Source organism: Neofelis nebulosa, chromosome 9 (genome assembly GCF_028018385.1).
Source record: "Neofelis nebulosa isolate mNeoNeb1 chromosome 9, mNeoNeb1.pri, whole genome shotgun sequence".
In the NCBI taxonomy this organism is placed as follows: domain Eukaryota; kingdom Metazoa; phylum Chordata; class Mammalia; order Carnivora; family Felidae; genus Neofelis; species Neofelis nebulosa.
This window is the reverse complement of record NC_080790.1, coordinates 77,293,341-77,316,863: the sequence shown is the minus strand read 5'-3', so window position 1 is coordinate 77,316,863 and position 23,523 is coordinate 77,293,341. Positions and strand designations below refer to the sequence as shown.

At 40.6% G+C, this 23,523-nt stretch overlaps 1 protein-coding gene across 6 annotated transcripts in view; it reads left to right on the top strand.

The window, feature by feature from the left end:
• Window positions 1-23,523, top strand: part of PLEKHH2 (pleckstrin homology, MyTH4 and FERM domain containing H2) — a 114,426-nt gene that overhangs the window by 85,465 nt on the left and 5,438 nt on the right. For 2 of the 6 annotated variants that reach the window (XR_009248687.1, XM_058684275.1), the window contains exons 22-28: window positions 1,922-2,099; window positions 3,236-3,391; window positions 5,231-5,328; window positions 13,412-13,553; window positions 18,480-18,625; window positions 19,677-19,806; window positions 21,264-21,298. Coding sequence is in view for 3 of the 6 variants with exons in the window: in XM_058684275.1 (XP_058540258.1) it covers window positions 1,922-2,099; window positions 3,236-3,391; window positions 5,231-5,328; window positions 13,412-13,553; window positions 18,480-18,625; window positions 19,677-19,806; window positions 21,264-21,298 (885 nt within the window). In the remaining 3 variants the exon portion in view is untranslated. Of the gene's footprint in view, window positions 1-1,921; window positions 2,100-3,235; window positions 3,392-5,230; window positions 5,329-13,411; window positions 13,554-18,479; window positions 18,626-19,676; window positions 19,807-21,263; window positions 21,299-23,523 lie in introns of those variants that run through there. The other 4 variants (XM_058684274.1, XM_058684273.1, XR_009248688.1 and 1 more) reach the window with 3 other exon arrangements.

Below are 23,523 nucleotides of genomic sequence, written 5' to 3'. Positions count from 1 at the left end.
TTACATCCACATCAGCATATAGTGCAAAAATGATTTCAGGAGTATGACAAAGAATTTTTTTTTTTTTTTTTTTTTAATTTTTGGGACAGAGAGAGACAGAGCATGAACGGGGGAGGGGCAGAGAGAGAGGGAGACACAGAATCGGAAACAGGCTCCAGGCTCCGAGCCATCAGCCCAGAGCCTGACGCGGGGCTCGAACTCACGGACCGCGAGATCGTGACCTGGCTGAAGTCGGACGCTTAACCGACTGCGCCACCCAGGCGCCCCGACAAAGAATATTTTTAAGTGAAAAGTCTATGTACTTTTCAGGGATGAATGACTTAGCATTCGTGGGTGCTCATTAAAAGCAAGTGTTTTGTTTCCTTCATTTTCCCTGTGGCTACTTTTCTCTACATTGAATTCTTTTTTTTTTTTTTTTTTTAAATGCTTATTTACTTTTGAGAGAGAGACAGAATGCAAGTTGGGGAGGGGTAGAGAGCCAGGGAGACAGAATCTGAAGCAGGCTCTAGGCTCTTAACTGTCAGCACAGAGCCTGATGTGGGGCTCAAACTCATGAACTGTGAGATCATGACCTGAGCTGAAATCGGACACTGAAGCCACTGATCCACTCAGGCACCCCATCTCTACTTGAATTCGTTTATGTAGGAAAACTTCCCTGATGGTTTTCCCTCCTCTTATGCTTGTGTGTATTTGAATTACTTCAGAATTTTTACTCCCTTCGAAAAGACATCTAAAATCCAACTGTCAGAATAGCTTTCTTACGGTGAGACCCAGGGCACCCAGCCAAGGCTTATCAGGATCATTTTGTGCAACAAGTTCACCTTAGGTTTCTTAAATAGACTCTGGGTCTAAAACAGACCAACACAATGAGACAAAACAACTTGGAAATAGTGGGAAAGTATTCCCCAATTCAGATTATATTTTGGAGACTGTGATCAAAGTTGTGTGACTTTATTTATTTGTTTGTTTGTTTGTTTATTTATTTTCATTTATTGAGTTTGTTTTTAAGTAATCTCTACACCCAACATGGGGCTTGAACTCAAGACCCCAAGATGCAGAGTCCCATTCTCTCCCAGTTGAGCCAGGCAGGCGCCCCAACATCATGTGATTTTAGTTGCAGTCACTGAAGAGCCCCTAGACAAAGGGTGACATTTTAAAGATTTTATTTTTATGTAATCTCTATGCCAAACCTGGGGCTCAAAGTCACACCTCTGAGATCAAGAGACACACACTCTACCAACTGAGCCAGCCAAGCGCCCCTAAAGGGTGACATTTTAAAGTCTGCCTAGAAGGCACTTCACAACACAAATATATTTGGAGGTATTATCAATCTGCTTTCATAAAAATTGTATGTAACAAATGAGGGCAAATAAGCTCTCTATCCAGCTTTTGTATTTATTTACTCCAGAGGTTTTGTTTAATGCTTAAAATTTTTTAAGCATGTTTAAAGTGCATGTTTTATAGGGTAAAGAAAGAAAATACATCTATTTGCTTTTTTGGAGATATTTTTCCTACCTTGTTTAGCAGTCAAGCACTAACCTCAAAGGAGAACTCTGCTACATCATGTTTTTCCCGAGTTATCCTATACTATTTTTATACAATTATTTCCTTTGTGTTTGTTAATGTAATTACTGTATTTTGACTGTATAATGACTGGTAACTTTAAATTCATTTTGTGATGATAATAATACAATAAAGAGGGAAAATGCTTTGTGGGGAAGTTCGATTCAGTCAGTTGCAAAAGTGAAGAAACTAGAATTTGCGAAAAGTTGTAACACTTCAACAACTCAACTTTAACAACTTTTATCAAAAAGAAAAATTATTGTCAAAATTAGCATAATACATTGTAATGTACACGTACCTAACATATTAGGGTGTCTTAAATTTATTCCTAGGCTTTATCTTAAGTTGTATATTATAGGACAGAATTTGGAAAATATGCCATTTACTGCCAACGGTGCGTAGAAAGAACACAACAAAATGGAGACAGAGAAGCAAGACCCTCAAGGATGGAAATCCTTTCAACCCTTCTTCGAAACCCTTATCATCATTCTTTGCCCTTCAGTATCCCCGTGCACTTCATGAATGGGATCTATCAGGTGGGTTACACTTTCTGGCTGATGAAAGCATGCTTGCTTAACCTTGAATCGTGCGTGTGTCCTCTGTGGAACAGAGGAGTGAGACTGCCTACCTACCTTTGTCAGCAGCTGGCAGTGACCGTAAATGTGCAAATATGTTACGTCTTCTATCAGAACAGCTGAGTTTTGAAACCATTGTGCGAAGAAGGATTCAAACTGCCATCCACATTGAGCCAAATAAGGGAGGAATTTTACTGCCCTTACAACTCTCATGGAAAAAATCAAAAATACTTTGGTTGATGCCTTTCCCAACCAGTGTACTTGCTAGATGAGAAAATAATTACTGACAGTGGGCGTGTACAAGTTTAGTCTTTTTGAAGTCTCCAGATCTCAGGAATTATGTGGGAAAACTCCTCCAGGCCCTTCCAGCTCTCAGATATAGATGTTCGCTTATTACCTGAAGCAAACATGTTCCAAAGCTGGCAATTAGTCTTTGTAGCCAGAGTTTTTTTTTTTTTATCACAGAATTCAGATAAGTAACTGCATATTAAAGGAACAGACATTATTTATTTTTCTGTATTTATTCATTTTTAATTGAAGTGCACTTTACACACAATGTTCATTACTTTCAGGTGTACAATATGGTGATTCGACATTTATATACATTACTAAACGATCACAAAGATAAGTCTAGTTACCATCTGTCAGCATACAAAGTTATTACAAGGATATTGACTATATTCCCTATGCTCTACTTACATCCCTGTGACTGTTTAAGCGCATTTCTTGTGCAATTTTTTTCATTTGCTTAAATATTTCATATTGTACTGTAGTTCTTGGTTTGCTTTTAACAGGTAGGCATGATATCTCTGCAAGATGTTTATAGCTGTCAAATGATCTTTGTATTTTGAATTCATGTCTGTTGGCTGAAGCCAAGATTTCTGAATTCTTACAGCAAGCTAGCAATTAAGATGACATTAATTTTCTCCAGTGGAGCTGTGGTGTGGGGGGGGAGTTTAAGCATCTAGATAAATATACGTTATCATTAATCATGCATCAAATATAGCCTGTTTCTCCCTTAAATCCTTTTTGAAAGTTAAGTTTGAAATGTACATAGTTGCTTTTATTAAGAGAACAGTGTTGTTATTTCTGTTTAGGTAGTTGGATTTGATGCGTCCACCACAGTGGAAGAGTTTTTGAATACTTTGAACCAGGATACAGGCATGAGAAAGCCAACACAGTCTGGCTTTGCATTATTCACAGACGATCCTTCTGGCAGGGATTTAGAGCATTGTCTTCAAGGAAACGTTAAGGTAAAGCCGACTCCTTTTAAGAAGGCAGACCCCACCAACAGCAAAGAAGCTACTTTTTGCTATTTGCAAAAGGCTTATTAGTTCAAGAGGTTTCAAAAATTCTAAGTAATCTAATCTTCCCAATAAAAAAGGGTTGCGGGACTTTGTTGAAGTCGTAAAATTCTTGACACAATCTGCACACACACATATTCCATGTTAAGATAGGGGAAGGATTAGTAATAGCAACATTGCCCCAACTAGTAGGGTAATAAGAGTGGACGTATGGAAGCTCTAATAAAATAGCTTTTTATTGTACTCATTCACAAGACAATACTTCTTTCTGCTGTTGGAGGAGCTGGGCTAGTCCCTGTTCACAGTGAACTTATGATTTGCTTCCGGAGGAGCAGCCTTATACACTGATAACCTTAAACTAGAATTGAAAGTGATAAATGTTTTAAGAGTGCTGTGAATATTCCACAGATGGAGAGATTAAGTTCAGCACGAGAAAATAAGGAATTGTTGAACTGGACTTTGAAGGATGGGTAGAAAATGGACCTATGGAGATAAAGAAGGAATTCCAAACATAAGGAAAATCACGAACGAAGATGGAAAATTGGAAGACTTTTAAAAACTCTTTCCTAGGTCATAGTAAAATGACACTAACAAAGTTTCCAGGTAGCAATGGCAACAGTTAGAAATAGAGAATATGGAACCATAAGGAACCTGATCAGAATTAGCCCACTTATTTTGCAAACAAGGAAGCTGAACCCCAAGAGCAAAAAATGATTTACCCCAAATCACACAGCTAGAACTGGGTCTGGACCCTTTCCCTACTTGATACGGTCCTTGATTGCTCTCGGGAGTAAGTGCCTTGTTACGGGGCGAAGGTGTCCCTATGATTCAAAGATGAAAGAATTGGGGCAGAATAGGAGAAGAAATAGACTCATAAGCAATAGCTGCCATAAGTTTAGAGGACATGAAATGTCAGTTCTTTGGTCAAACTATCAAAGCCCAGCTTCACTTGCAGGTCAACCTGTTGGCACTTGAAGGGGTTCCACCGAATACTGTTGAAGTTCATACTTAGTTCATTAGGAATGTTGGTTGGTAGGTGTGCTACCATCCCCCCACCCCTACACCCCTGCCTATGTGGCTACATATTGAGAAATCTAGATAAGTGAATGTCTTTTTCTCCTCAGCTCCAGCTATGTCCTATTTAGTTCAGCAAATTCAAATGTAAATTTTGAGACACACATTCCTAGAGCACTGTTGTTAATAATTAGTCAAGAAGATAAACTAGCATTTTTGGTTGACTTGAGCTGAGTAAACATTAGGGGCTTTGCTGAATAACTGCTTATCACATGGTTGTGAAAACTTTTATTTATAATTCTCTAAATGACCTGTTGAAAAACAAGCAAGCGTTTATTTGGTTCCTGAAGAATTTTTATTCTTTCCCAATCAAAGAATCTTAAGACTATATTTCAAGTGTCTTTGAGATAACTTCAGTTATTCCAGTCTTCATAAACTCAGAAGGTGGAAAAGTTGCTTCTTCTGTGACTAAATTATGAAGTAATTCCTGGAATCTTCTTGTTTCTCATGTAGTCTTTCATTAAGATTCCTTTTTTGTTAAGAAATTCATGGCTACAGTCCAGAGTTAATGGGTGTCCAAAAGGATAAGTGGACCAAAGAGCAATTTATAATTAAATCTAAAACCAAGGGTACACCGGAGCTTAAAACAAATAGCTTCAGTCCATTTGGTTTGATCATATTAATTGGAAATTTTTCAGTTTGCAGACATGCTTGTCTTCCAAAAGTGCTGATTTAAAAATTACTATAAATCCCCAATTTCCACTTCCCTTCTAGATTTGTGACATTATTTCTAAGTGGGAACAGGCTTCCAAAGAACAGCAGCCTGGGAAATGGGAAGGTACGAGAACTGTTCGTCTGACTTATAAAAACAGGTGTGTAAATGCTGTGTCCAAACACCAAAGTATGTGTGTACCGTTATGCTCACATCATGCGCCTATGGCTTTTTATTGAATAGCCTTGCAAGTTACAGTATTTGTTTGTGTGTTTGTTTTTCTGTAAAAGGAAACTCTACTTCTCTAAGAAGAAACTGTCACATAAGATTTTGTTTCTAGCTCTAGTCTCTTCATGTCATGGATGGCTGTATTTTATAAAAATATACATGTGGACAAAGATTAGAAAAAAACTATAAGAAAGAATAGCTTCTCTCTTAGGGTGGTCGGTACAAGGGTGAATTTTTTTCACTTTCAACAATTTCTTTAACGTCACAATCTTTTCATAAAGACTAAATACTCAAATACCCTACTGAAAATCTGTAGTAAGAAGAAATATTTCTGGGACGCTTGGCTGGCTCAGTGAGAAGAGCATGTGAGTCTTGATCTCAAGGTCATGAGTTCAGGTCTCATGTAGGGTATAGAGATTATTTAAATAATAAAACTTAAAAGAATTTTTTTTTTTAATGTTTATTTATTTTTGAGACAGAGAGAGACAGCATGAACGGGGGAGGGTCACAGAGAGAGGGAGACACAGAATCTGAAACAGGCTCCAGGCTCTGAGCTGTCAGCACAGAGCCCGACGCGGGGCTCGAACCCATGGACTGTGAGATCATGACCTGAGCCGAAGTCGGACGCTTAACCGACCAAGCCACCCAGGCGCCCCAAAAGAATTTTTTTAAAAGAAGAAATGCTTCTGTTCACTCAAATCTTTTAAGAAGTCACATACTCATATTCTCATTCTTTCAGATTTCCTCTTTTTCTCTCTATAATCTTTGAGCTTCACCTGTAAGCCAGGCACTCAGCTAGATGCTCTGAATAAAGTGGTAACAGAAGCAGACATAAACACAGTCCCTGATCTTTTGAATTTATAGTTAGTTAATCATACAATAACTCTAATGAACACATAATTACACACTAAGTTCCCTGAAAGAAAAGAATGTGGTCCTGTAAGAGCACACAGGAAGAGGCCTGACCTAGACTGGAGGCATCGGGAGACTTCTTTGAGGAAATGATGTTTATGCCAGGGTCGGAAGGGGGCTGGAAGCGGCAGCATGGAAATGAGTAGAAAAGGATGTTCCAAAGCCTGTAGAAGGAAAGCTGCTTGGAGGGTTTCAGGAACTGGGGAAAAGCCAGTGGGCCTGGAGCACGTATCTTCCCAACAGATACAGTTTTTTTGTAAGTTTATTTATTTGTTTTGAGAGAGAGCTAGCAGGGGAGGAGCAGAGACAGAGGGAGAGAGAACCCCAAGTAGGCTCTGCACCGTCAGCACAGAGCCCGACATGGGGCTTAAACTCACAAACCTGAGCTGAGCTGAGCTCAGATCAAGAGTTGGACGCTTAACCGACTGAGCCACCCAGGGGCCCCCAACAGATACAATTTTAATATACTTTGGCATATGATCAGAAACTAGATTTTCTTTGTTTCTTTTTTAAAAATATCTTCTTTTCTTCCATGTGTCAGCAGAAGGTAGTACTTAGTAAACAGTGTTCATTGACCAGGTGACAATTAACTGTACAAAAAAAATGAAAAGGTATTTTGATGATTTTATTTGGCTCTTATAGTCTATAAAATAAGGAATCTAAAATATGAGAATGAAAGAATTACTGGTGGAATTACTGGTGAAGTAGTTACTTCTTTCAGAGGCTTTTGAAAGATGGTCATAGGCCTAAAACTGGAATGTAAGAAGTAAAGACACTATATACGTAAAGAATGTGATAGCCTTTGATCCAATTTGGGATTTCTTTTTCTAATGATCAGTCCCACAGATATATCCATATGCATGAACGAGAGTATTCCAGTATACCCCAGTTTCTTCCTTGCCATGGATTTTGTAACAGTGAAAAATAAGTGTTGGAAGGGACTTACATGTTTATTACTAGGGGAACAGTTAAATAAATGTGGTGCATTCCTATTGTAGACTCCTCTCCTACCGTCAGCCACTAAAGGCCACCCACTATTTGAATGGATTCCTTTGATCTGAATAAATGGTGGCCATGAGCCATTGGAGCTTCTCTGTTTAGGCGCTCATGAACTATGGCAATTTGCAAGAGTTCTGATTAACAAGAAGGTGACTGTTAAGCTTTGATATCTAAGGTTTTAAAATCCTACTTCCTGGAGATAAGCAGGATTACTTAGCTAATGGAAATCTAATAGGCTCTCCTGGAAGAACCCATTTCCTCTGATGGTAGCCTTTATCTGTGGTCCTTTGGTGACTGGCAAGAATAGCAGGCTGGAAGACTTGGACTTTCCAGATGATTTTGGTTTAGTCCTAGGGTTGCTGGAGCAGTTATTCTCAAAGAGAGGGCCCTAGACCAGCAAATTCAGGATCCCATGGAAACACATTAGAAATGCAAATTATTGAGGCGCCTGGGTGGCTCAGTGGTTAACTGTCTGACTCTTGATTCGGCTCTGGTCATGATCTCAACAGTTTGTAGGTTTGACCCCCGTGTCAGGCTCCCCGCTGATGGTGTGGTGTCTGCTTGGGATTTTCTTTCTCTCTCTCTCTCTCTCTCTCTCTCTCTCTCTCTCTCTCTCTCTCTTTCACTCTCTCTCTCAAAATAAATAAACTTAAAAAAAAAAAAGAAATGCAAATTATTAGGCACCATTACAGACCTATTGAGTCCAGCAGAATCTCTGGACATTAAAGAGTCTGTGTTTTAGCAATTCTCCAGGTGATTCTTACACATACTGACTTTCGAGAAGCATTGATCTAGAGATCCCCATTGCTGCCCTGTCTCTTAATGTTACCTTTTGTTGAAGACAGCCAGCTCCTGGACTTGACCTGCCATATATCTTTATGGAGAGAGGTTCAGGAATTCTCATTTGGTTTTATTGGAACTAAATGGAATTATTTCCATGTCTAAGACTATTCCTAATAATGTGTACCTTATGAATGCTTAATACATACTAATTCTGTCTGTGATAGCTATGGTTAGAACCCAAATTAAATTTGGATGAAATGCAGAAAGGTAGTTCGAAACAGAGATAAGAGTAATAATCCAAGTCTAGCAAATGGCACTAGAAGGGACAAAGAGAGTTGTGAATAATACATAATAAAGATTGCCTTGTAAAAACAAAAAGTCCCATGACAATATCTTTGACATCAGAAAAAAAAGCAACTCAACCAAAAGGTTTAATTTTTAACAGAGGTCTGAAATGGCTGGCTAGCCACAGCTATGAGAAAGTACTATGCTTCTAAATATGGTTGCACTTTGCATATGTGTATAAATAGCTTAGACAATGAGCCCTAATTTCCAGTGACACAGTTAGAAGGGGGACTGGCTGTGACCTATCATGCAGCCAAGGACTCGATGCTTCATCTGTCAAGCAGCCCTGTAATAAGCGAAACTACACACCAGCTCTCTATCATGGAATTTGTATTTATATTTAGTAAGTTATGGAATTTTAATTATTTAGATGCAGAGGTTAAAGATCTAATTAATAGCATTTGAACCTATTCTTATAGACAGTCCTTTGGAAACTAACATTTAAATTCTATTTATGCTTAAGCTGCTTGTTTAATTTGCTTTCTTACTGTGTATTTGAAACTGCAAAAGTCAAGACATGTTTTTAACAAACTGGAATCGGCAAGGGTCCTTCCCTGAAGAAAACAACTCTTCCTACCCCCGTTTATGAAATAAAAGATTATTTTCAAGGGCGTTTGGGTGGCTCAGTCGGTGAAGCGTCCGACTGTTGACTTCTTCTCAGGTCATGAACTCATGGTTCATGGGATGGAGCCCCACATCGGGCTCTGCACTGGCAGCATGCAGCCTGCTTGGGGTTCTCTCTCTCCCTCTCTCTCTCTGCCCCTCCCCGCTCATGCTAGCTCTCTCTCTCTCTCTCTCTCTCTCTCTCAAAATAAATAAACAAACATTTTTTAAGAAGATTATTTTCAGGGGCACCTGGGTGGCTCAGTTGGTTGAACGTCCAACTTCGGCTCGGGTCATGATCTCATGGTTCTTGAGTTCAAGCCCCACATCAGGCTCGCTGCTGTCAGCGCAGAGCCTGCTTCAGATCCTCTATCCCCCTCTCTCTGCCCCTCTCCCGCTTGTGCTCCCTCAAAAATAAATTAAAAATAAAAAAAAAAAAGAAGATTATTTTCAGTACTGCTTTTTAATTCTTACTTTTTGGAGCATAGGTGAACATTCCCATCTCTGCCGCTTTAGCACCTGTATCCATTGGCTACTAAGCCAGGAAACATCTTGGCAGGTCATCTAGTTTATCTGATTTCTTCCAGCCATGTTTACACTAAAAAAATTTCCAGAATCGCTTTTTTGGGGGACAGAGACAGAGTAGGTCTTTGAAACTTCCCCGGGTGCCAGAGCTGTCATGCCCATGTCCCGTCCTCTTCCACTTCCTGTTGCAAACAGTAAAGGCTGTTGTACCGTAAAACAAAACAAAGCAAAACAGGAGCGCCTGGGTGGCTCAGTCAGTTAAGCATCTGACTTCGGCTCAGGTCATGCTCTCTCGGTCTGTGGGTTCGAGCCCTGCATCAAACTCTGTGCTGACAGCTCGGAGCCTGGAGCCTGCTTTGGATTCTGTGCCTCCCTCTCTCTCTGTTCCTCTCCCATTCACACTCTGTCTGTCTCTCTCTCAAAAATAAAGATAAAAAAAATGTTTTAAATAAAACAAAAAAATTCCAGAATGAAGGGACTTTTGCGATTCTGAAGACCTCTAGACAAGAACCCTAGTGATACAAGTAGTAATAATAATAATAATAACCAACATTTACTGACCACTTTCCACACACCAGGCCTGGTGCTGAGCTCCTTGTACGCATCTTCTCATATAATCCTCACGACTCCCCTGTGAGACCGGTATCACTATTATCTCCATCTTACAGGTGAGGAAACTACCCAAGACTACAGAAGGGGATTTTTCAGGCTGTTTTGGCAAATAATTCCCATGATTGGCAATTCTTACTACCACTCATTTACCCATTCATTCAGGAAACATCTGTTCAGCGTGTTCCAGTGCCAGACCTTGTGGAAGCCCTGGGGGTTCAAAGGTGAACAGAGGGTTCAGAGGTGTAAGCTTCTACCCTTTAGAAGCTTACAGTTTATAGGGAGAAACAGGCATGAAATCTTAGCAATGTCAATGCTGTAACAGAAACAGTAAAGCAGAGTAGTGAAGAATAGGACCTCTGGAGAGAAACTGCCTGGGTTAGAATCCTGGCTCTCCCACTCACTGTGTGGCCTTGAGTAAGTCACTTACCATCTCTGTGCCTCGGATACTCTCTATGTGAAATGGAAATGGTGCCTACTTCTAGGGTTGTCTGAAGGACTGTATGTTGGCAAATGTACAGCACTTGGATCTAGCCGCACAGTAAACGTCCACCAATATTGGCTCTTACCATGAATATAACATGCGTATATACAAGACATTGTGGGACCAAAGAGGAAGCCTTTGCAGAGTGGTGCTTTCTGAGCAGGTGACTTGAGATGGTAGCCATAGAGGCAGCGGCAGGCAAGGGGTGGGGGGTGGGGGGGTCACGACTGCAGTTCATTGGTGTTATCTGTAGACCATGGTGGATGGAGGAGTGACGGGAAGGTAACTGGAAGGTGAAGGCAAGCTGCCCCTTCAGTAAGTTAACAAGGGGAGGAGAAGGACGACAGTAGGATGTAAATGCTCCTAGGAACGAAATACGGAGCCAGTTGGAGGCATACAAAGGGTTCCCCAGCAGCGCTGAGAGCCCTACCGCGTTCAGAAGCAGCGTCCAGGGGTCAGAACTGGTCCTGAACATTTCCATCCCACAGTATTCGGCTTCCTGGTATCAAGTGAGGAGGTGCACATTTGCAGATACCCTGCTGTCTAACCCAGGCCCTGCCTGCAGAAGAGAAGTCCACTTCCTCTGCTGCAGGCCTTTTTGGGACTAGGGAGTGCCTAGAAGCTGGTCATTTTGGGGACACTCACATCACATTCCCCTGGCACCTCGTCTGTCCAAGACTGTGGATTTGAGTTTCTGACTCTTGATCATTTTTGTGATTCTTTGGTTCCTTTCCACATTCTCTCCAAGTCCTTGTACAGTCATTGGGAGTGCAAACTTTCTTTAGGGGCTTCAGTCAACGATTGTACGTATTGTCTTCCTATATACTTGCCCTGGATTGCTTTTCCCTTTTTGATCATAGTGCTTCATTTCCCCTCCCAGGTCCGTCTTTCCAGCATGCCAATAAGAATAGAAAATGCACTTTAGGTCTTCTTGCCTGCACCTGTTTGCATATCTGGTCCTTTTTTCCCTCTACCTTTATTATCAATTCAAACTTTTATTAAGAACCTTACTTAAACCAGAGTAGTTCTTAACTTCAAGTGGAGGAAATAAGTTATGCCGAAAAGAGAGGGCTTTCTTCTTAAACTTTATTCTCTTTGTTTTATATCACTTTGCTGATAGCATTCTCTCTCTCTCTCTTTTTAAGTTTATTTATTTATTTTGAGAGAGAGAGAGAGTGCACAAGCAGGGGAGGAGCAGAGAGAAGGAGAGACAGAATCCCAAGCAGGCTCCACAGCATCAGTGCAGAACCCAATGTGGAGCTTGAACTCATGAACTGTGAGATCATGAACTGAGCCATGATCAAGAGTCAGATACTTAACCGACTGGGCCACCCAGGCACCCTAGTAGCATTTTGAATTTAGACTCTGTTTCTATTGCCCAGCCATAGTCTTCTGTGAGTTAGCAGCTTATCATGCAGTCACAGATGAGTAGGGCTTAGGATTTGTTTTTTCCAGAGACCACTCTGAATGACTGCATGGGTTGGCGATTCCTAAGTGTGGTGGGTGGGAAGAATTATCAAAGTCATGGGAGGGAAGAGCTTTTCAGAGTCCACCCACCATGCTTCCCTGGGATTCCCTGCCAACAGAGATAATTAGTGTGAAAGATACTGTAACTGATGCCAGTGTGTCCTCTCCTGGAAGGGTGTGGGGAGGAAAAGGCTGAAAATCCACTTAGAGCTAAATGGGCACATTCCTAACACATGCTGAATCTAAATCTCTCTTTTCCTGCCACTCTGTTGTCTTGCCAACATTCAAATATAGCAGTGTATTGCTTACCCACCCCATCGTCGTAACATCTACAGCATTTATAGCACCCTGTGCCTGGTCTGCAGCCTGAAGTCAGAGCCCCCAGAGGTCTCCCGAATAGTGGAGTGGCATAGTGAATAAATAAAGAAGATCACTGAAATGCTGAAGTCCTCCTAGGCAAACAGAAGATATCTCCTATTTCAACAAGTAATAATAACCACATGTAAACTATGTTTGAGCTCCTAAAGATGCTTACCTGGATGTGGGGGGAAAAAAAGTTAAAATGTACAAATAATATCTTTTAGACCCTCCAGAGAAAACTGCCACCCCCAATTTGATGTTGATTTTTTTAATTTTTTTAATGTTTATTTATTTTTGAGAGAAAGAAAGAGAGAGAGTGTGTGTGTGTGTGAGTGGGGGAAGGGGCAGAGAAAGAGGGAGACACAGAATCCGAAGCAGGCTCCAGGCTCTGAGCTGTCAGCACAGAGCCTGATGCGGGGCTCAAACCCATGAACCACGAGATCATGACCTAAGCCGAAGTCGGATGCTTAACTGACTGAGCCACCCAGGTGCCCCTGATGTTGAGTTTGAATTCAGATCTTCATTTTTCTCTTCCGTGATATTTCCAAGGTATTTAGGAAAGATCATGAGTGTTTTGACAATTGCTTTTATACAGCCCATTGAATTGAAGGGTTACATCAGCATTCCTTACAAGAAAGAGCATATTTAATTTCGTTCAGTACCTTAGGTCCTTCCTCAGTAAAGGATTGGGTATTTTAGGGCATAAAAAAATAGCATAGAAGCATTCCTTAACCTCAAAGCAGCTTTTCCTCTGTTTGCTGGAAATACTAATATGAAACAGAAACAGAGATGGACTGAGAGTCATGCTCTAAGTTTGTATCACGTAGAGAACTACCTTAGAATAACCCTGTATCAGTCCCCTGGATTTGTCTTTCCTTTCTTTCTTTGTAAGAATACCATGTAACGAAAGATTTCCTCTTCTTTTAAGACTGTATTTCTCAATGCAAGCTCGCGGAGAGACTGATAGAGAAAAGTTGCTGTTAATGTATCAGACAAATGATCAAATAATAAACGGACTTTTTCCTCTGAACAAGGACCTGGCATTAGAAATGGCAGCTCTTTTAGCTCAGGTAACTTCCATGTTATATAAAGTAATATTTTGTTAAAGGTAAGATCCTAATTTCTACATTGATTGAAGTATAGCAAAACAATATACCTTGTAATTCTTTAAATTCACGTTGCTGTGATTAACACCTTAAAACTTACAGGCATATAATTACAGTTTGACTCTGAATTGCTGACAACCACGGCGGTGATGTTGACTGAGACAGTATTCCTCGTGGAACCTGGTTTCTTAGTTATCTTAACAGTATCCCACTAGGCTCTGCATTTAGTAAAGGAATTTCAGTGTAGAGCTACAGGGCTGAAGATGTCGTGCTGAAATCATTCAGTAATCTAATAGGAATGGGTCTTTTCGGGGCACCTGGGTGGCTCAATCGGTTGAGCGTCTGACTTCGGCTCAGGTCACGATCTCGTGGTTCGTGAGTTCGAGCCCTGCATCAGGCTCGCTGCTGTCAGCCTGTCAGTGCAGAGCCCGCTTCGATCCTCTGTCCCTCTCTCTCTGCCCCTCCCCTGCTTGCGCCCTCCCCAAACTAAATAAATATTTAAAAAGAAAAAGAAAAGGAATGGGTCTTTTAAAAGACTAGAGCACTTTCTTTTATTTACCTATTGTACCAATAGGATTAAGTTCAGACATTTATAAACACACGCAGAAATCAATAGTGACTTAATCCAAATAGAAAGGTATTTGTCTCTCACGTAGAGAGACAGGCAATCTGGCACCTCTGCAGAGTCGCCAGAGGCCTGGGCTTTATCTTGCTCTCCATTCTTCTTTCCCTAACATGTCCTTTTCATGGTCCTGGAGATCTACCAGAGCTCCAGCTGTTACATCAGTATCCCAGGCATCAGGATGGAGGAAGGGCTGAAGCAGGGCATGCCTTTCCTCCTTTGAGAAACTTTCCAGAAGTTACCCAGAGAACACTTCCATTTATGTCTCCCTGGTCAGAACTTGGTCGTATGGCCTTGCCAGCCTACAAGGGAGACTAGCAAATATGGTCTTAGCTGGCTGGCAAGGAGCACAGCTCCTAAGTAAGTCAAAGGTTTTTATTACTCGGAAAGGAGAGAAGAGTCATAAGAGGCAGCTCACAGTCTCCACCACAAATGAGTCTGTGCACAGCTTAATTAAGGAACAATGTTAAGTCAACTCTGTGATACGTCATTGGGACAAAGGCTTAGATCTCCCGAAGTCTGTGGTCCTTGCACAGTGCACACCGTCCCAGGACATCTCTTTATTTACCACCTGTGCTGGGGGTTCCCAAATCTTTTCTCTCCAGTTCACTTCTCTCATGCACTCCTTAAATTCGGCCCAGCAGGAACCGAACTGTCTTCTCTCCTTTTCCTTCACCTTCTATATCTTCACTGTGCTGCTGTCTCCTCATGCAAGCTTCGAGTCCAGGAATCATCACCGACTGCCCTCCTTTTCACTCGGTCCCACCAGTCACCACAACCTGCCCATTGTAACTCTAAGATACATTCTCCTCTTCACTCGTCTGCATTTTGGTCACCATTGCTGGGTGTCAGACCACCATCGTGTCCAGCCTGCTCTCCTGCAGCAGGCTTCTAGCTCATGAGCCTTTCTCTGGTCGGATCCCCTACAAATCTGTGCTAGAGAGATTGTTCTAGTTAGCTATTGCTACATAAAGAAATGACTACAGGACTCAGCCACTTAACATAATGTTTGGGCAGGGATGAGTAAGGACAGCTGGTCTCTGCTGCATATGGCAGCAGCTGGCCTTGCTCGAAGGCTGGCTGTGACTCTGCCGCTGCAGAGTTCACTCACATGTCTGGCGTCTGGCGCTGGCTGTTACTTGGGACTTGAGCTGGGGCCATCAGTGGGAACACCTACCCGTGGCTTCTTCATGTGGCTGCGTGTGCTTCCGCACAGAATGGCGGTTGGGTGGCAAGAGCAACGTCCGGAAAGAGGGACAGGAAATGGGGGCCGCCATTTTCTTAAGACCCGGCTGGGAGGCTGAGCCGTGGTGCTTTGGAAGCTCTGGAATTGGGGTGGAGATCTAGCCGACAGGTGGATCTCGCTGTCGTTCCCTTATTTGCACAGGGCATTTGTGAGCTGCACTCCGCCTGCCTCTCCAGCGTCATCTGTTAATATTCCCTGCTTTGAGCTTTATGCTCCAGCAAAATGGAGACTTTGGTTCCCTGCACAATTCCCTGACTTGCGTATGGCTCACTTTTTCTTACCTCTTCTGTGTACTTATTTGTGTGCTCAGCCTGGAACATCTCAACCCCCATTCCTTCACCTGTTACTTTCAATGTATCCTTTTCTTAAAAAGTTTGTTTATTTATTTATTTATTTTGAGAGAGAGCAATTGGTGGAGGGGCAGAGAGAGAGAATCCCAAGGAGGCTCCTTGCTGTCAGCACAGAGCCTGACATGGGGCTTGAACCCATAACTGCGAGATTATGACCCGAGCCAAAACCAAGAGTCGGATGCTTAACTGACTGAGCCACCCAGGTGCTCCTCAATTTATCCTTCAATTTTCATCTGAGGTGTCACTTATTCCAGGAAGCCTTCCTGAATTCTGCCTGCGTGGGTTAAGTGTCCCTCTTGGGGTTTTTGTCATGTCCTGCACGGTACTGTCTTTACCTCAAAGGTTTATTATTATTCATTTGTTTCTGCTTCGCACCACTGGCTGTAGCCTCCCCGAGGGAAAGGGCTGTCCCTATTCATCTTTGTACCTAGCACAGTGCCTTACACATAGTCCATTCTCCATTGGATGAATGAATAGTTAATAATTGAGTTTACTTTTTATAACAATTTTATGGTCCTCCAAACTTTAAAACATCCCTGCTGCACTGAGGGTTCTCATTTTGCAAGCAATGAAAAGCTAAGGAAAACACAAATAGGTCACAAACTTTCTTGGTGATACGATTAGGTATGATTTCCTATCCCTTGCCATTCTAGGTTCTAGTCCTCTAAAGGCATCTCTTTAAAATCACTCTCATTTTCACTAAAATTTAAGTTAGTCTTCCTCTTTCAATTTTTAATTTTATCAGTAAGTTTTTCTGAGAAAAATTATAATGTCTTTGAGAGAGATACACTTCTAACATGTTTTAGATGAATTTGAGGAAAGAGTAGGGAGGTAAGACTATGCGTACACCTAGAAAATTCTGAACATGTTACTGACTGAAAAGTATAATTTCTCCATCTATGAAAGGAAAATTAAATAATATCTCCGAACTCTTTTCCTCAGAGTAGTCTTTGTGAAGACAAATTAAATATACTAATCTGAGATCTGTAGAAGAAAAGTTCTTTCTGTTGAAGATTTGACTATCTCTAGGCCCTTGTTGATACTCTCTTTCTTAGGAAATTCTTGGAGCTGATTGTTAATCATTGTGCATAGTGTCTGGTAGGGCATCGTGTTGATGTGAGTCATATTGGGAACTCTCTGAGTTGATTTTCAGTTAGCCTGCAAACATTTATGTGCTCCTTCTGACACTGACCTTGGAGATTCCACTGTAGGGTTCCCTAAGAGAAAAGGTTGCCTTGAATGGCCTATTTTTGTGACTGTTGGTTGTTCAACTGCCATCTCCTTGGGGGATAAAGCTTGCTCTTAGGTTTCACAGATAGCTGTGCTGAGTATGGTCTGGTGATAGGTGAGGACAATAAAAAGCTTGCTCTGGGGGAAGGATTTCAGTATGTTTGAAGAACAGATGGACAGCCTGTGTTTAGTGTGGGGAAATTAGGGAAGGAGGTAGGAAATGAGGATGAGAGTTGAATAGCAGGGCCAAGCCAAGAAACCAACAACTAAGAAACTGGTCAGAGAACCTGGAAAGGTAGAATACACTGTAAGTGTAAGGTTCAGCTAAGGAATTTAGATGGCAATGGATCAGACTAAGAGCTAGAAAATAGAAGCCACAGGGGTCAGAATCTCAGAGGCTGGTTGTGCTAACAGCTTACCTGGAGGCAGAACATCCCCTTGAGATGGAGACCCAGGCTAGTCTGGATGGAACCCTCCATCTGTTTATTGGGAAGTGTTGTAGGTAAGGATGTGAATGATCAGTAGTACATTCATCTGAATGTCCCCACTCCGTTTCCCACCTTGAACCCTCTTTGGTACCCTCTATAAGGCACTTGACATGGGTCATTACAAGTATAAACAACTTGTTTATACTCAACTTGTTTATACTTCAGCCTCCTCTGTTAGACAATAAACTCTTTGAGGGTAGGAACTGTGCTCAGCTGTTTTTTTTTTTTTTTTTTCCTCACTTCACTTAATATATGCCTGACATATAATGGAGACTCCATATAGGTTTGGATGAATGAATGGGTGGATGAGTGGTTAGAGAGATGGGTGGGTGGGTAGAGAATGGCGTCTGTGTAGCCTGTTCATAGAGATAAGGATTGAACATTCTTTCATTCAAGATGAAAGGGAAATACAGGACTCTATTCCCAGAATAATAGGGCAAGTGGATGGATACAGAACCATTTATGCAGAAAATCTAGGAAGACAGTAATGAGAATGTCATTCTTACTCCCATCATATTCAATGGAGACCCTTAAGTACAAATAATACTTTTCTGAGATTTCTCATAGCTTTATAACTCTTTTGTCTTTTATTATTAGCTCCCATTTTGCTTTATTATTAGCAACTAAAATAGTACCCTAAAAACAAAAAATTATCCTATGCTCTTATAGCTAATAGTATTAGTGGCCCTTAGCAAATACTACTAGATGGCAACATTAACCAAGAGTGGTTGATGTAGAAATGGAATTAAAATGTTTGAATTACAGATTTTTTTCTAAATTAGAATTCAAATGGAATTTAGATTTTATTAATACTTATGTATGGTTATAAATTCCATAATCACACAATCATGACAAATAGATTTATATATTATAAAGAATGTTCAGAAACAATGAAACTAATTTAAAAAAAAAACTCTTCAATACCCTTTATTTTCTTTTTGGATTTGCAATTAGGTGGAGATTGGAGATTTTGAAAGACCCTTTTCAACTCCAGCAGGGCATGTTCCTAATCAGTGCAAAGCAAATCAAACTCTAAAACAAGTCATAGAAAAATTTTATCCTAAAAGGTATAGAGATGACTCCTCTGAAGAACAGTTAAGGTAAGGAAGTACTTGTGACTCTTTAAGGGTAGAGTCACACTGGTCTCTTGGTGATATTTTTCTGTTCAAATTTTAAAGATGAAAATCATTATACGTGATCATTTTCTTAAGATTTTTTTAATACTGTTGACTACCAAGAGGTTATCGATCTTCTCATTTAAGATGGGCCTAGAAACTTGAGAATCCGTATTTAAAGTTTTAAAGAAAAGATGTTTACCTTAAGTTAGAAGATCTACTTTTCATTTGATCTTATTCATTGTTGTCCAAATTAACCCTACTAATAAAAAGAAAAAAAAAAATGGCCAGTACCATGTCTAGTGTTATGAAGTGTTTACCAACAAGTTGTATCTCTTGGGGTATTCTATTATAAACAGATTAGAATAAAAACAAACTATCTGCCTACACAAGATTTTTTTACTATAAATTTTTGATTGAATTCAACTAATTTGGAATTTTGGTTTTAGAGACTATATGAAGAAAGGGTAATTCAATTTAAAAATAGAGGCAAATCCGATTCAATGAGTTTTCCAAAATAGAAACATTTAAGATCAGGCTCTTGTCTCTGTAGAAGTAAGCAGTTGCCATTGTGATTTTATTTAAGGCATCTCCCCTGCAGCTGACATCTCTCTAAGCCAGGGGTGGTGGTACCTAAAATTCCCCCATTAGGGATTCATTCTTTGGTTTCAATGTCTTGTACTTCTCTTTAAAAATGAAAGCCATCCCAATGAGAAATTGCCTTTTTAAACTAATTTACACTAAGGTTTGATGTTAGCTTATCAGACTTTTTTTAACTTTGCCCAGTGGGGGTGGGAGATGGGGAACTTGGGTCATGCTGAAAGCACTAATAGTATGAGAATTTAGTGAGAGGAATGTGCCAAAAGGACAAGGGGTGGACAGTGGTGAGATGGGAGTCACCAGATCACAGCTCCTCCTGGGTGACACCTCAGTACCCCAATTGTCCTAGGATTGGCTCAAGGAGAGCTTTGCCTTGGGAGGAGGATACACGGTTTATGTTTTTGCTTTTGCGTTTTCGTTTCTGTTCTTTTCTTAGGCAGCTCTGCCAGCGACTGTCAACCAGATGGATGGCCCTCCGGGGACACAGTGCTGCTGATTGTGTGCGCATTTATTTGACAGTAGCCAGGAAGTGGCCATTCTTTGGTGCCAAGTTATTTCTTGCAAAAGTAAGAAAGGATGGGAGGGAGATGCAGAATAGAAACGTTCACCTGTATAGTTGCCCCTGTGCAGTTCACTGAAGTAAAACAGTGACCACGGTGACCCCAAGTTTAGTATATCCAGCTTTTAAAAAGAAAATAAGGTGGGATGCCTGGGCTGCTCGGTCTGTTGAGCATCTGACTCTTGATTTCAGCTCAGGTCATGATCTCAGGGTTGTGGGATCGAGTCCTGCATTGGGCTCCAAGTTGAGCGTGGAGCCTGGTTAAGATTTTCTGTCTCTCTCCCTCTGCCCCTCTCCCCCGCTCACACCCTCCCTCTCTAAAATAAATGTAAAAAGAAAAGAAAACCATGAAGGGACACTAAGGAAAGGGCAGGAGTGTCACCAGCTTCTCCCTCTTGCCGCCAACCTTAAGTCACCTGCATTCTGCGGGCTCATCACTAGACTGAAGGCAGCAGCTGAACTCCACTTTCTTGTCCGCATCCATGCATCCTCTCACCCATGTATCATTTACTCTCTCACTCGTTTACTTGTTTATTTAATGTCTAGTGACTTCTGTTTGCCAAACATTATGTATCTAGAGATACATAAGCCCATGGTTTCAGATGGGTTGTACCCAAACTTCCGGGACCCCACAATCCAGTGTTGCAACAGGCCCGCAAACAAGCATTGTAGAGTGAACATGGTTAAGAGTGACAGGGACAGGGCACTGTGGGAATACTGAGGAAGGAGAGGTGAGCCCTGCCAGCAGGTGGCCAGCCCAATCCCCAAGAGAAGAACTGTACTTTTTGAACTCTTCTTTCTGTGGAACCATGTCACTTTATAGTCTCTCAGGCTCCTAAAATACTCCTTGTTTTGTGGTATATGTGTGTATGTGTTTGGTCTGTCCTCATTAATAAGTTGTAGGCATCTTGAGGGTGTAGACTCACTGATCCTGAAATCCTCATCTTGTGCACACCGTTATTCTTTGCATATAAATACCACATAATACATTTTTGCTGAATACCTGTGCCACTTTGGGCAAGTCAGTTAGCCTCTCTGAACCTCATTTTTATCATCTGTAAGTGACAACTCAGACTAGAAAAGTAAAATCTAGGGTATCTTCTCATTCTAATTCCATGAGTGACAGTATCATTGGGAGGTAAGAAATGATACTGCTCCTGGTACTGAAAGCTGTATACTAATGAGTAAGTGGGTGCTGTCATTATGCTTAAACATCTATGAAATGAATATATTTGCAAGGAGTTGAACATGTTTTTTACAATAAGGACTAGATTTGAACTGTAGAGTAGCATTTTACACTGAATTTTAACTCTGATTTCAGCATTGGAAGGAATACTGAATATTCTTCTTTGATTATATGCTCTGTGCTTTTTTAGCACAGAAATATTATTAAATAATGATGTAGCATTTGTTTGTTGCATGACTGGCATCTTTTCTTTACTCTTCTTTCTTTATTCTATGCAGACACCTCCTTTGCTTAATAGCATCCATTGGGGGCTGTAAGTATATATACTATCAAATACAGCGTTTTAACTCTTTTCCCTATTTTAGCCGTTTTTAAGTGTACGTTTGTGTGGCATTAAGCACATTCACATTATCATGCTCCCCTCACCACCATCCATCTCCACAACTTTTTCATCTTCCCAGATTAAACTTCCATACTCCTTATTCTCCCTTCTCCCGGGGCCCTGATATCCGCCGTTCTGCTTCCTGTTCTGTGTATTTGACTGCTCTGGAAACCTCATGTAAGAGGAATCATACAATATTTGTCCTTTTGTGATTGGCTTCTCTTTCTTTTTTTCTTTTTTTAAATTATTATTATTTTTTGATTTAAATCCAAGTTAGTTAACATATAGTGAATAATAATTTCAGGAATAGAATTTAGTGATTCATCACTTACATATGATACTCAGTGCTCATCCCAACAAGTGCCCTCCCTAATGCCCCTTGCTGATTTAGCCCATCCCCCCACCCACAACCCCTCCAGAAACCCTCAGTTTGTTCTCTGTATTTAAGAGTATCTTACGGTTTGTCTCCCTCTCTGTTTTTTATATTATTTTTGCTTCCCTTCCCTATGTTCATCTGTTTTCATCTTAAATTCCACATATGAGTGAAATCATATGATATTTGTCTTTCTCTGACCGACTGATTTCGCTTAGCATAATACCCTCTAGTTCCATCCATGTTGTTGCAAATGGCAAGATTTCATTCTTTTTAATCACTGAGTAGTATTCCATTTTATATGCATACCACATCTTCTTTATCCATTCATCAGTCGATAGACATTTGGGCTCTTTCCATAATTTGGCTATTGTCAACAGTGCTGCTATAAACATTGGGGTGCAAGTGTCCCTCCGAATCAGCATTTTTGTATCCTTTGGATAAATACCTACTAGTGCAGTTGCTGGGTTGTAGTGTAGTTCTATTTTTAACTTTTTGAGGAACCTCTACACTGTCTTCGAGAGTGGCTGCACCAGTTTACATTCCCCCCAACAGTGCAGAAGGGTTCCTCTTTCTCTACATCCTCGTGATTGGCTTATTTTTCTATGCAGAATGTCTTCAAGGTTCATCCAGTGTTGTAACGTGTGTCCAAATTTCCTTCTTTTTAAAAGCTGAATAATATTCCATTGCATGTATATGCCATATTTTGTTTGACCAAAGGACAATAAAAACGACATTTTGTTTGTCAAAGGACTGGGGGGTTCAATGGCTTAGGTTAAATGGCATCATATATATATATATATATATATATATATATACACATATATATATGTGTGTGTGTGTGTGTGTGTGTTTGTGTGTGTGTATATATATATATATATATATACACACACACATACATATATATTTTTTAATTGTTTAAAAAGAGAGAGAGAGAGAACATGAGCACGGGGAGGGGCAGAGGGAAAGAGAGAGAATGCCAAGCAGGCTCACACAGCCTGGAGCCCGATGCAGGGCTCAATCCCTGGGATCATGACCTGAGCTGAAATCAAGAGTCGGACACTTCACTGACTGAGCCCCCCAGGCACCCCAGCATCCTTTTAATGCTTGCCTATCCTTAGCAAACAGACTCTCAGTAGATAGTAACCCAGGGGTTTTTATACATGAGATTCTGATAACTTTTACCTTATACAAATATAGTATATGTATAAATACTACAGATTCATCCCAGTTGCTTATCTATGGCCTCAGCATACTTTCATAAGGTTTAGGAGAAGTAGTTAAGTTTTTGTTAGAATTTTAGTCATTGTTAAATTCACTTATTGTTGAGCAATCATTGTGGAATGCTCAAAAACATTCATGGGTTTTAATTGGGGTTTAGTGGTGACAGATTCTTTTTATTAATATAATTTCATTGTTTTTTACAATAAGGAATTTAGTGGAAAATTTGGTATTTCTCATTACCATTCATCACACAGTTTCATCTTTTCTTTTTATTCTATCATTATGAGTCATTTGAATGTCAAATTTAATAAACTTTCAGAAAAAGTATGTATTTACACACCTTAGAAACACACATGTATTTTGTTTCATTAGGATTTTGGTCCTCATAGAAACCCTACAAGCTTATTAACTCTTAGTCTCTTAACACAAAAGAAAAATAAGATGTAAACACTGTTGTTCCATGTTAAAGATGAGGAAATTGAGCCTCAGAGAGATTCAGTAGCGTGTCCAATTGTACAGCTAATAAATGGCAGATTGAGAACGCAGACCCAGGTCCCCT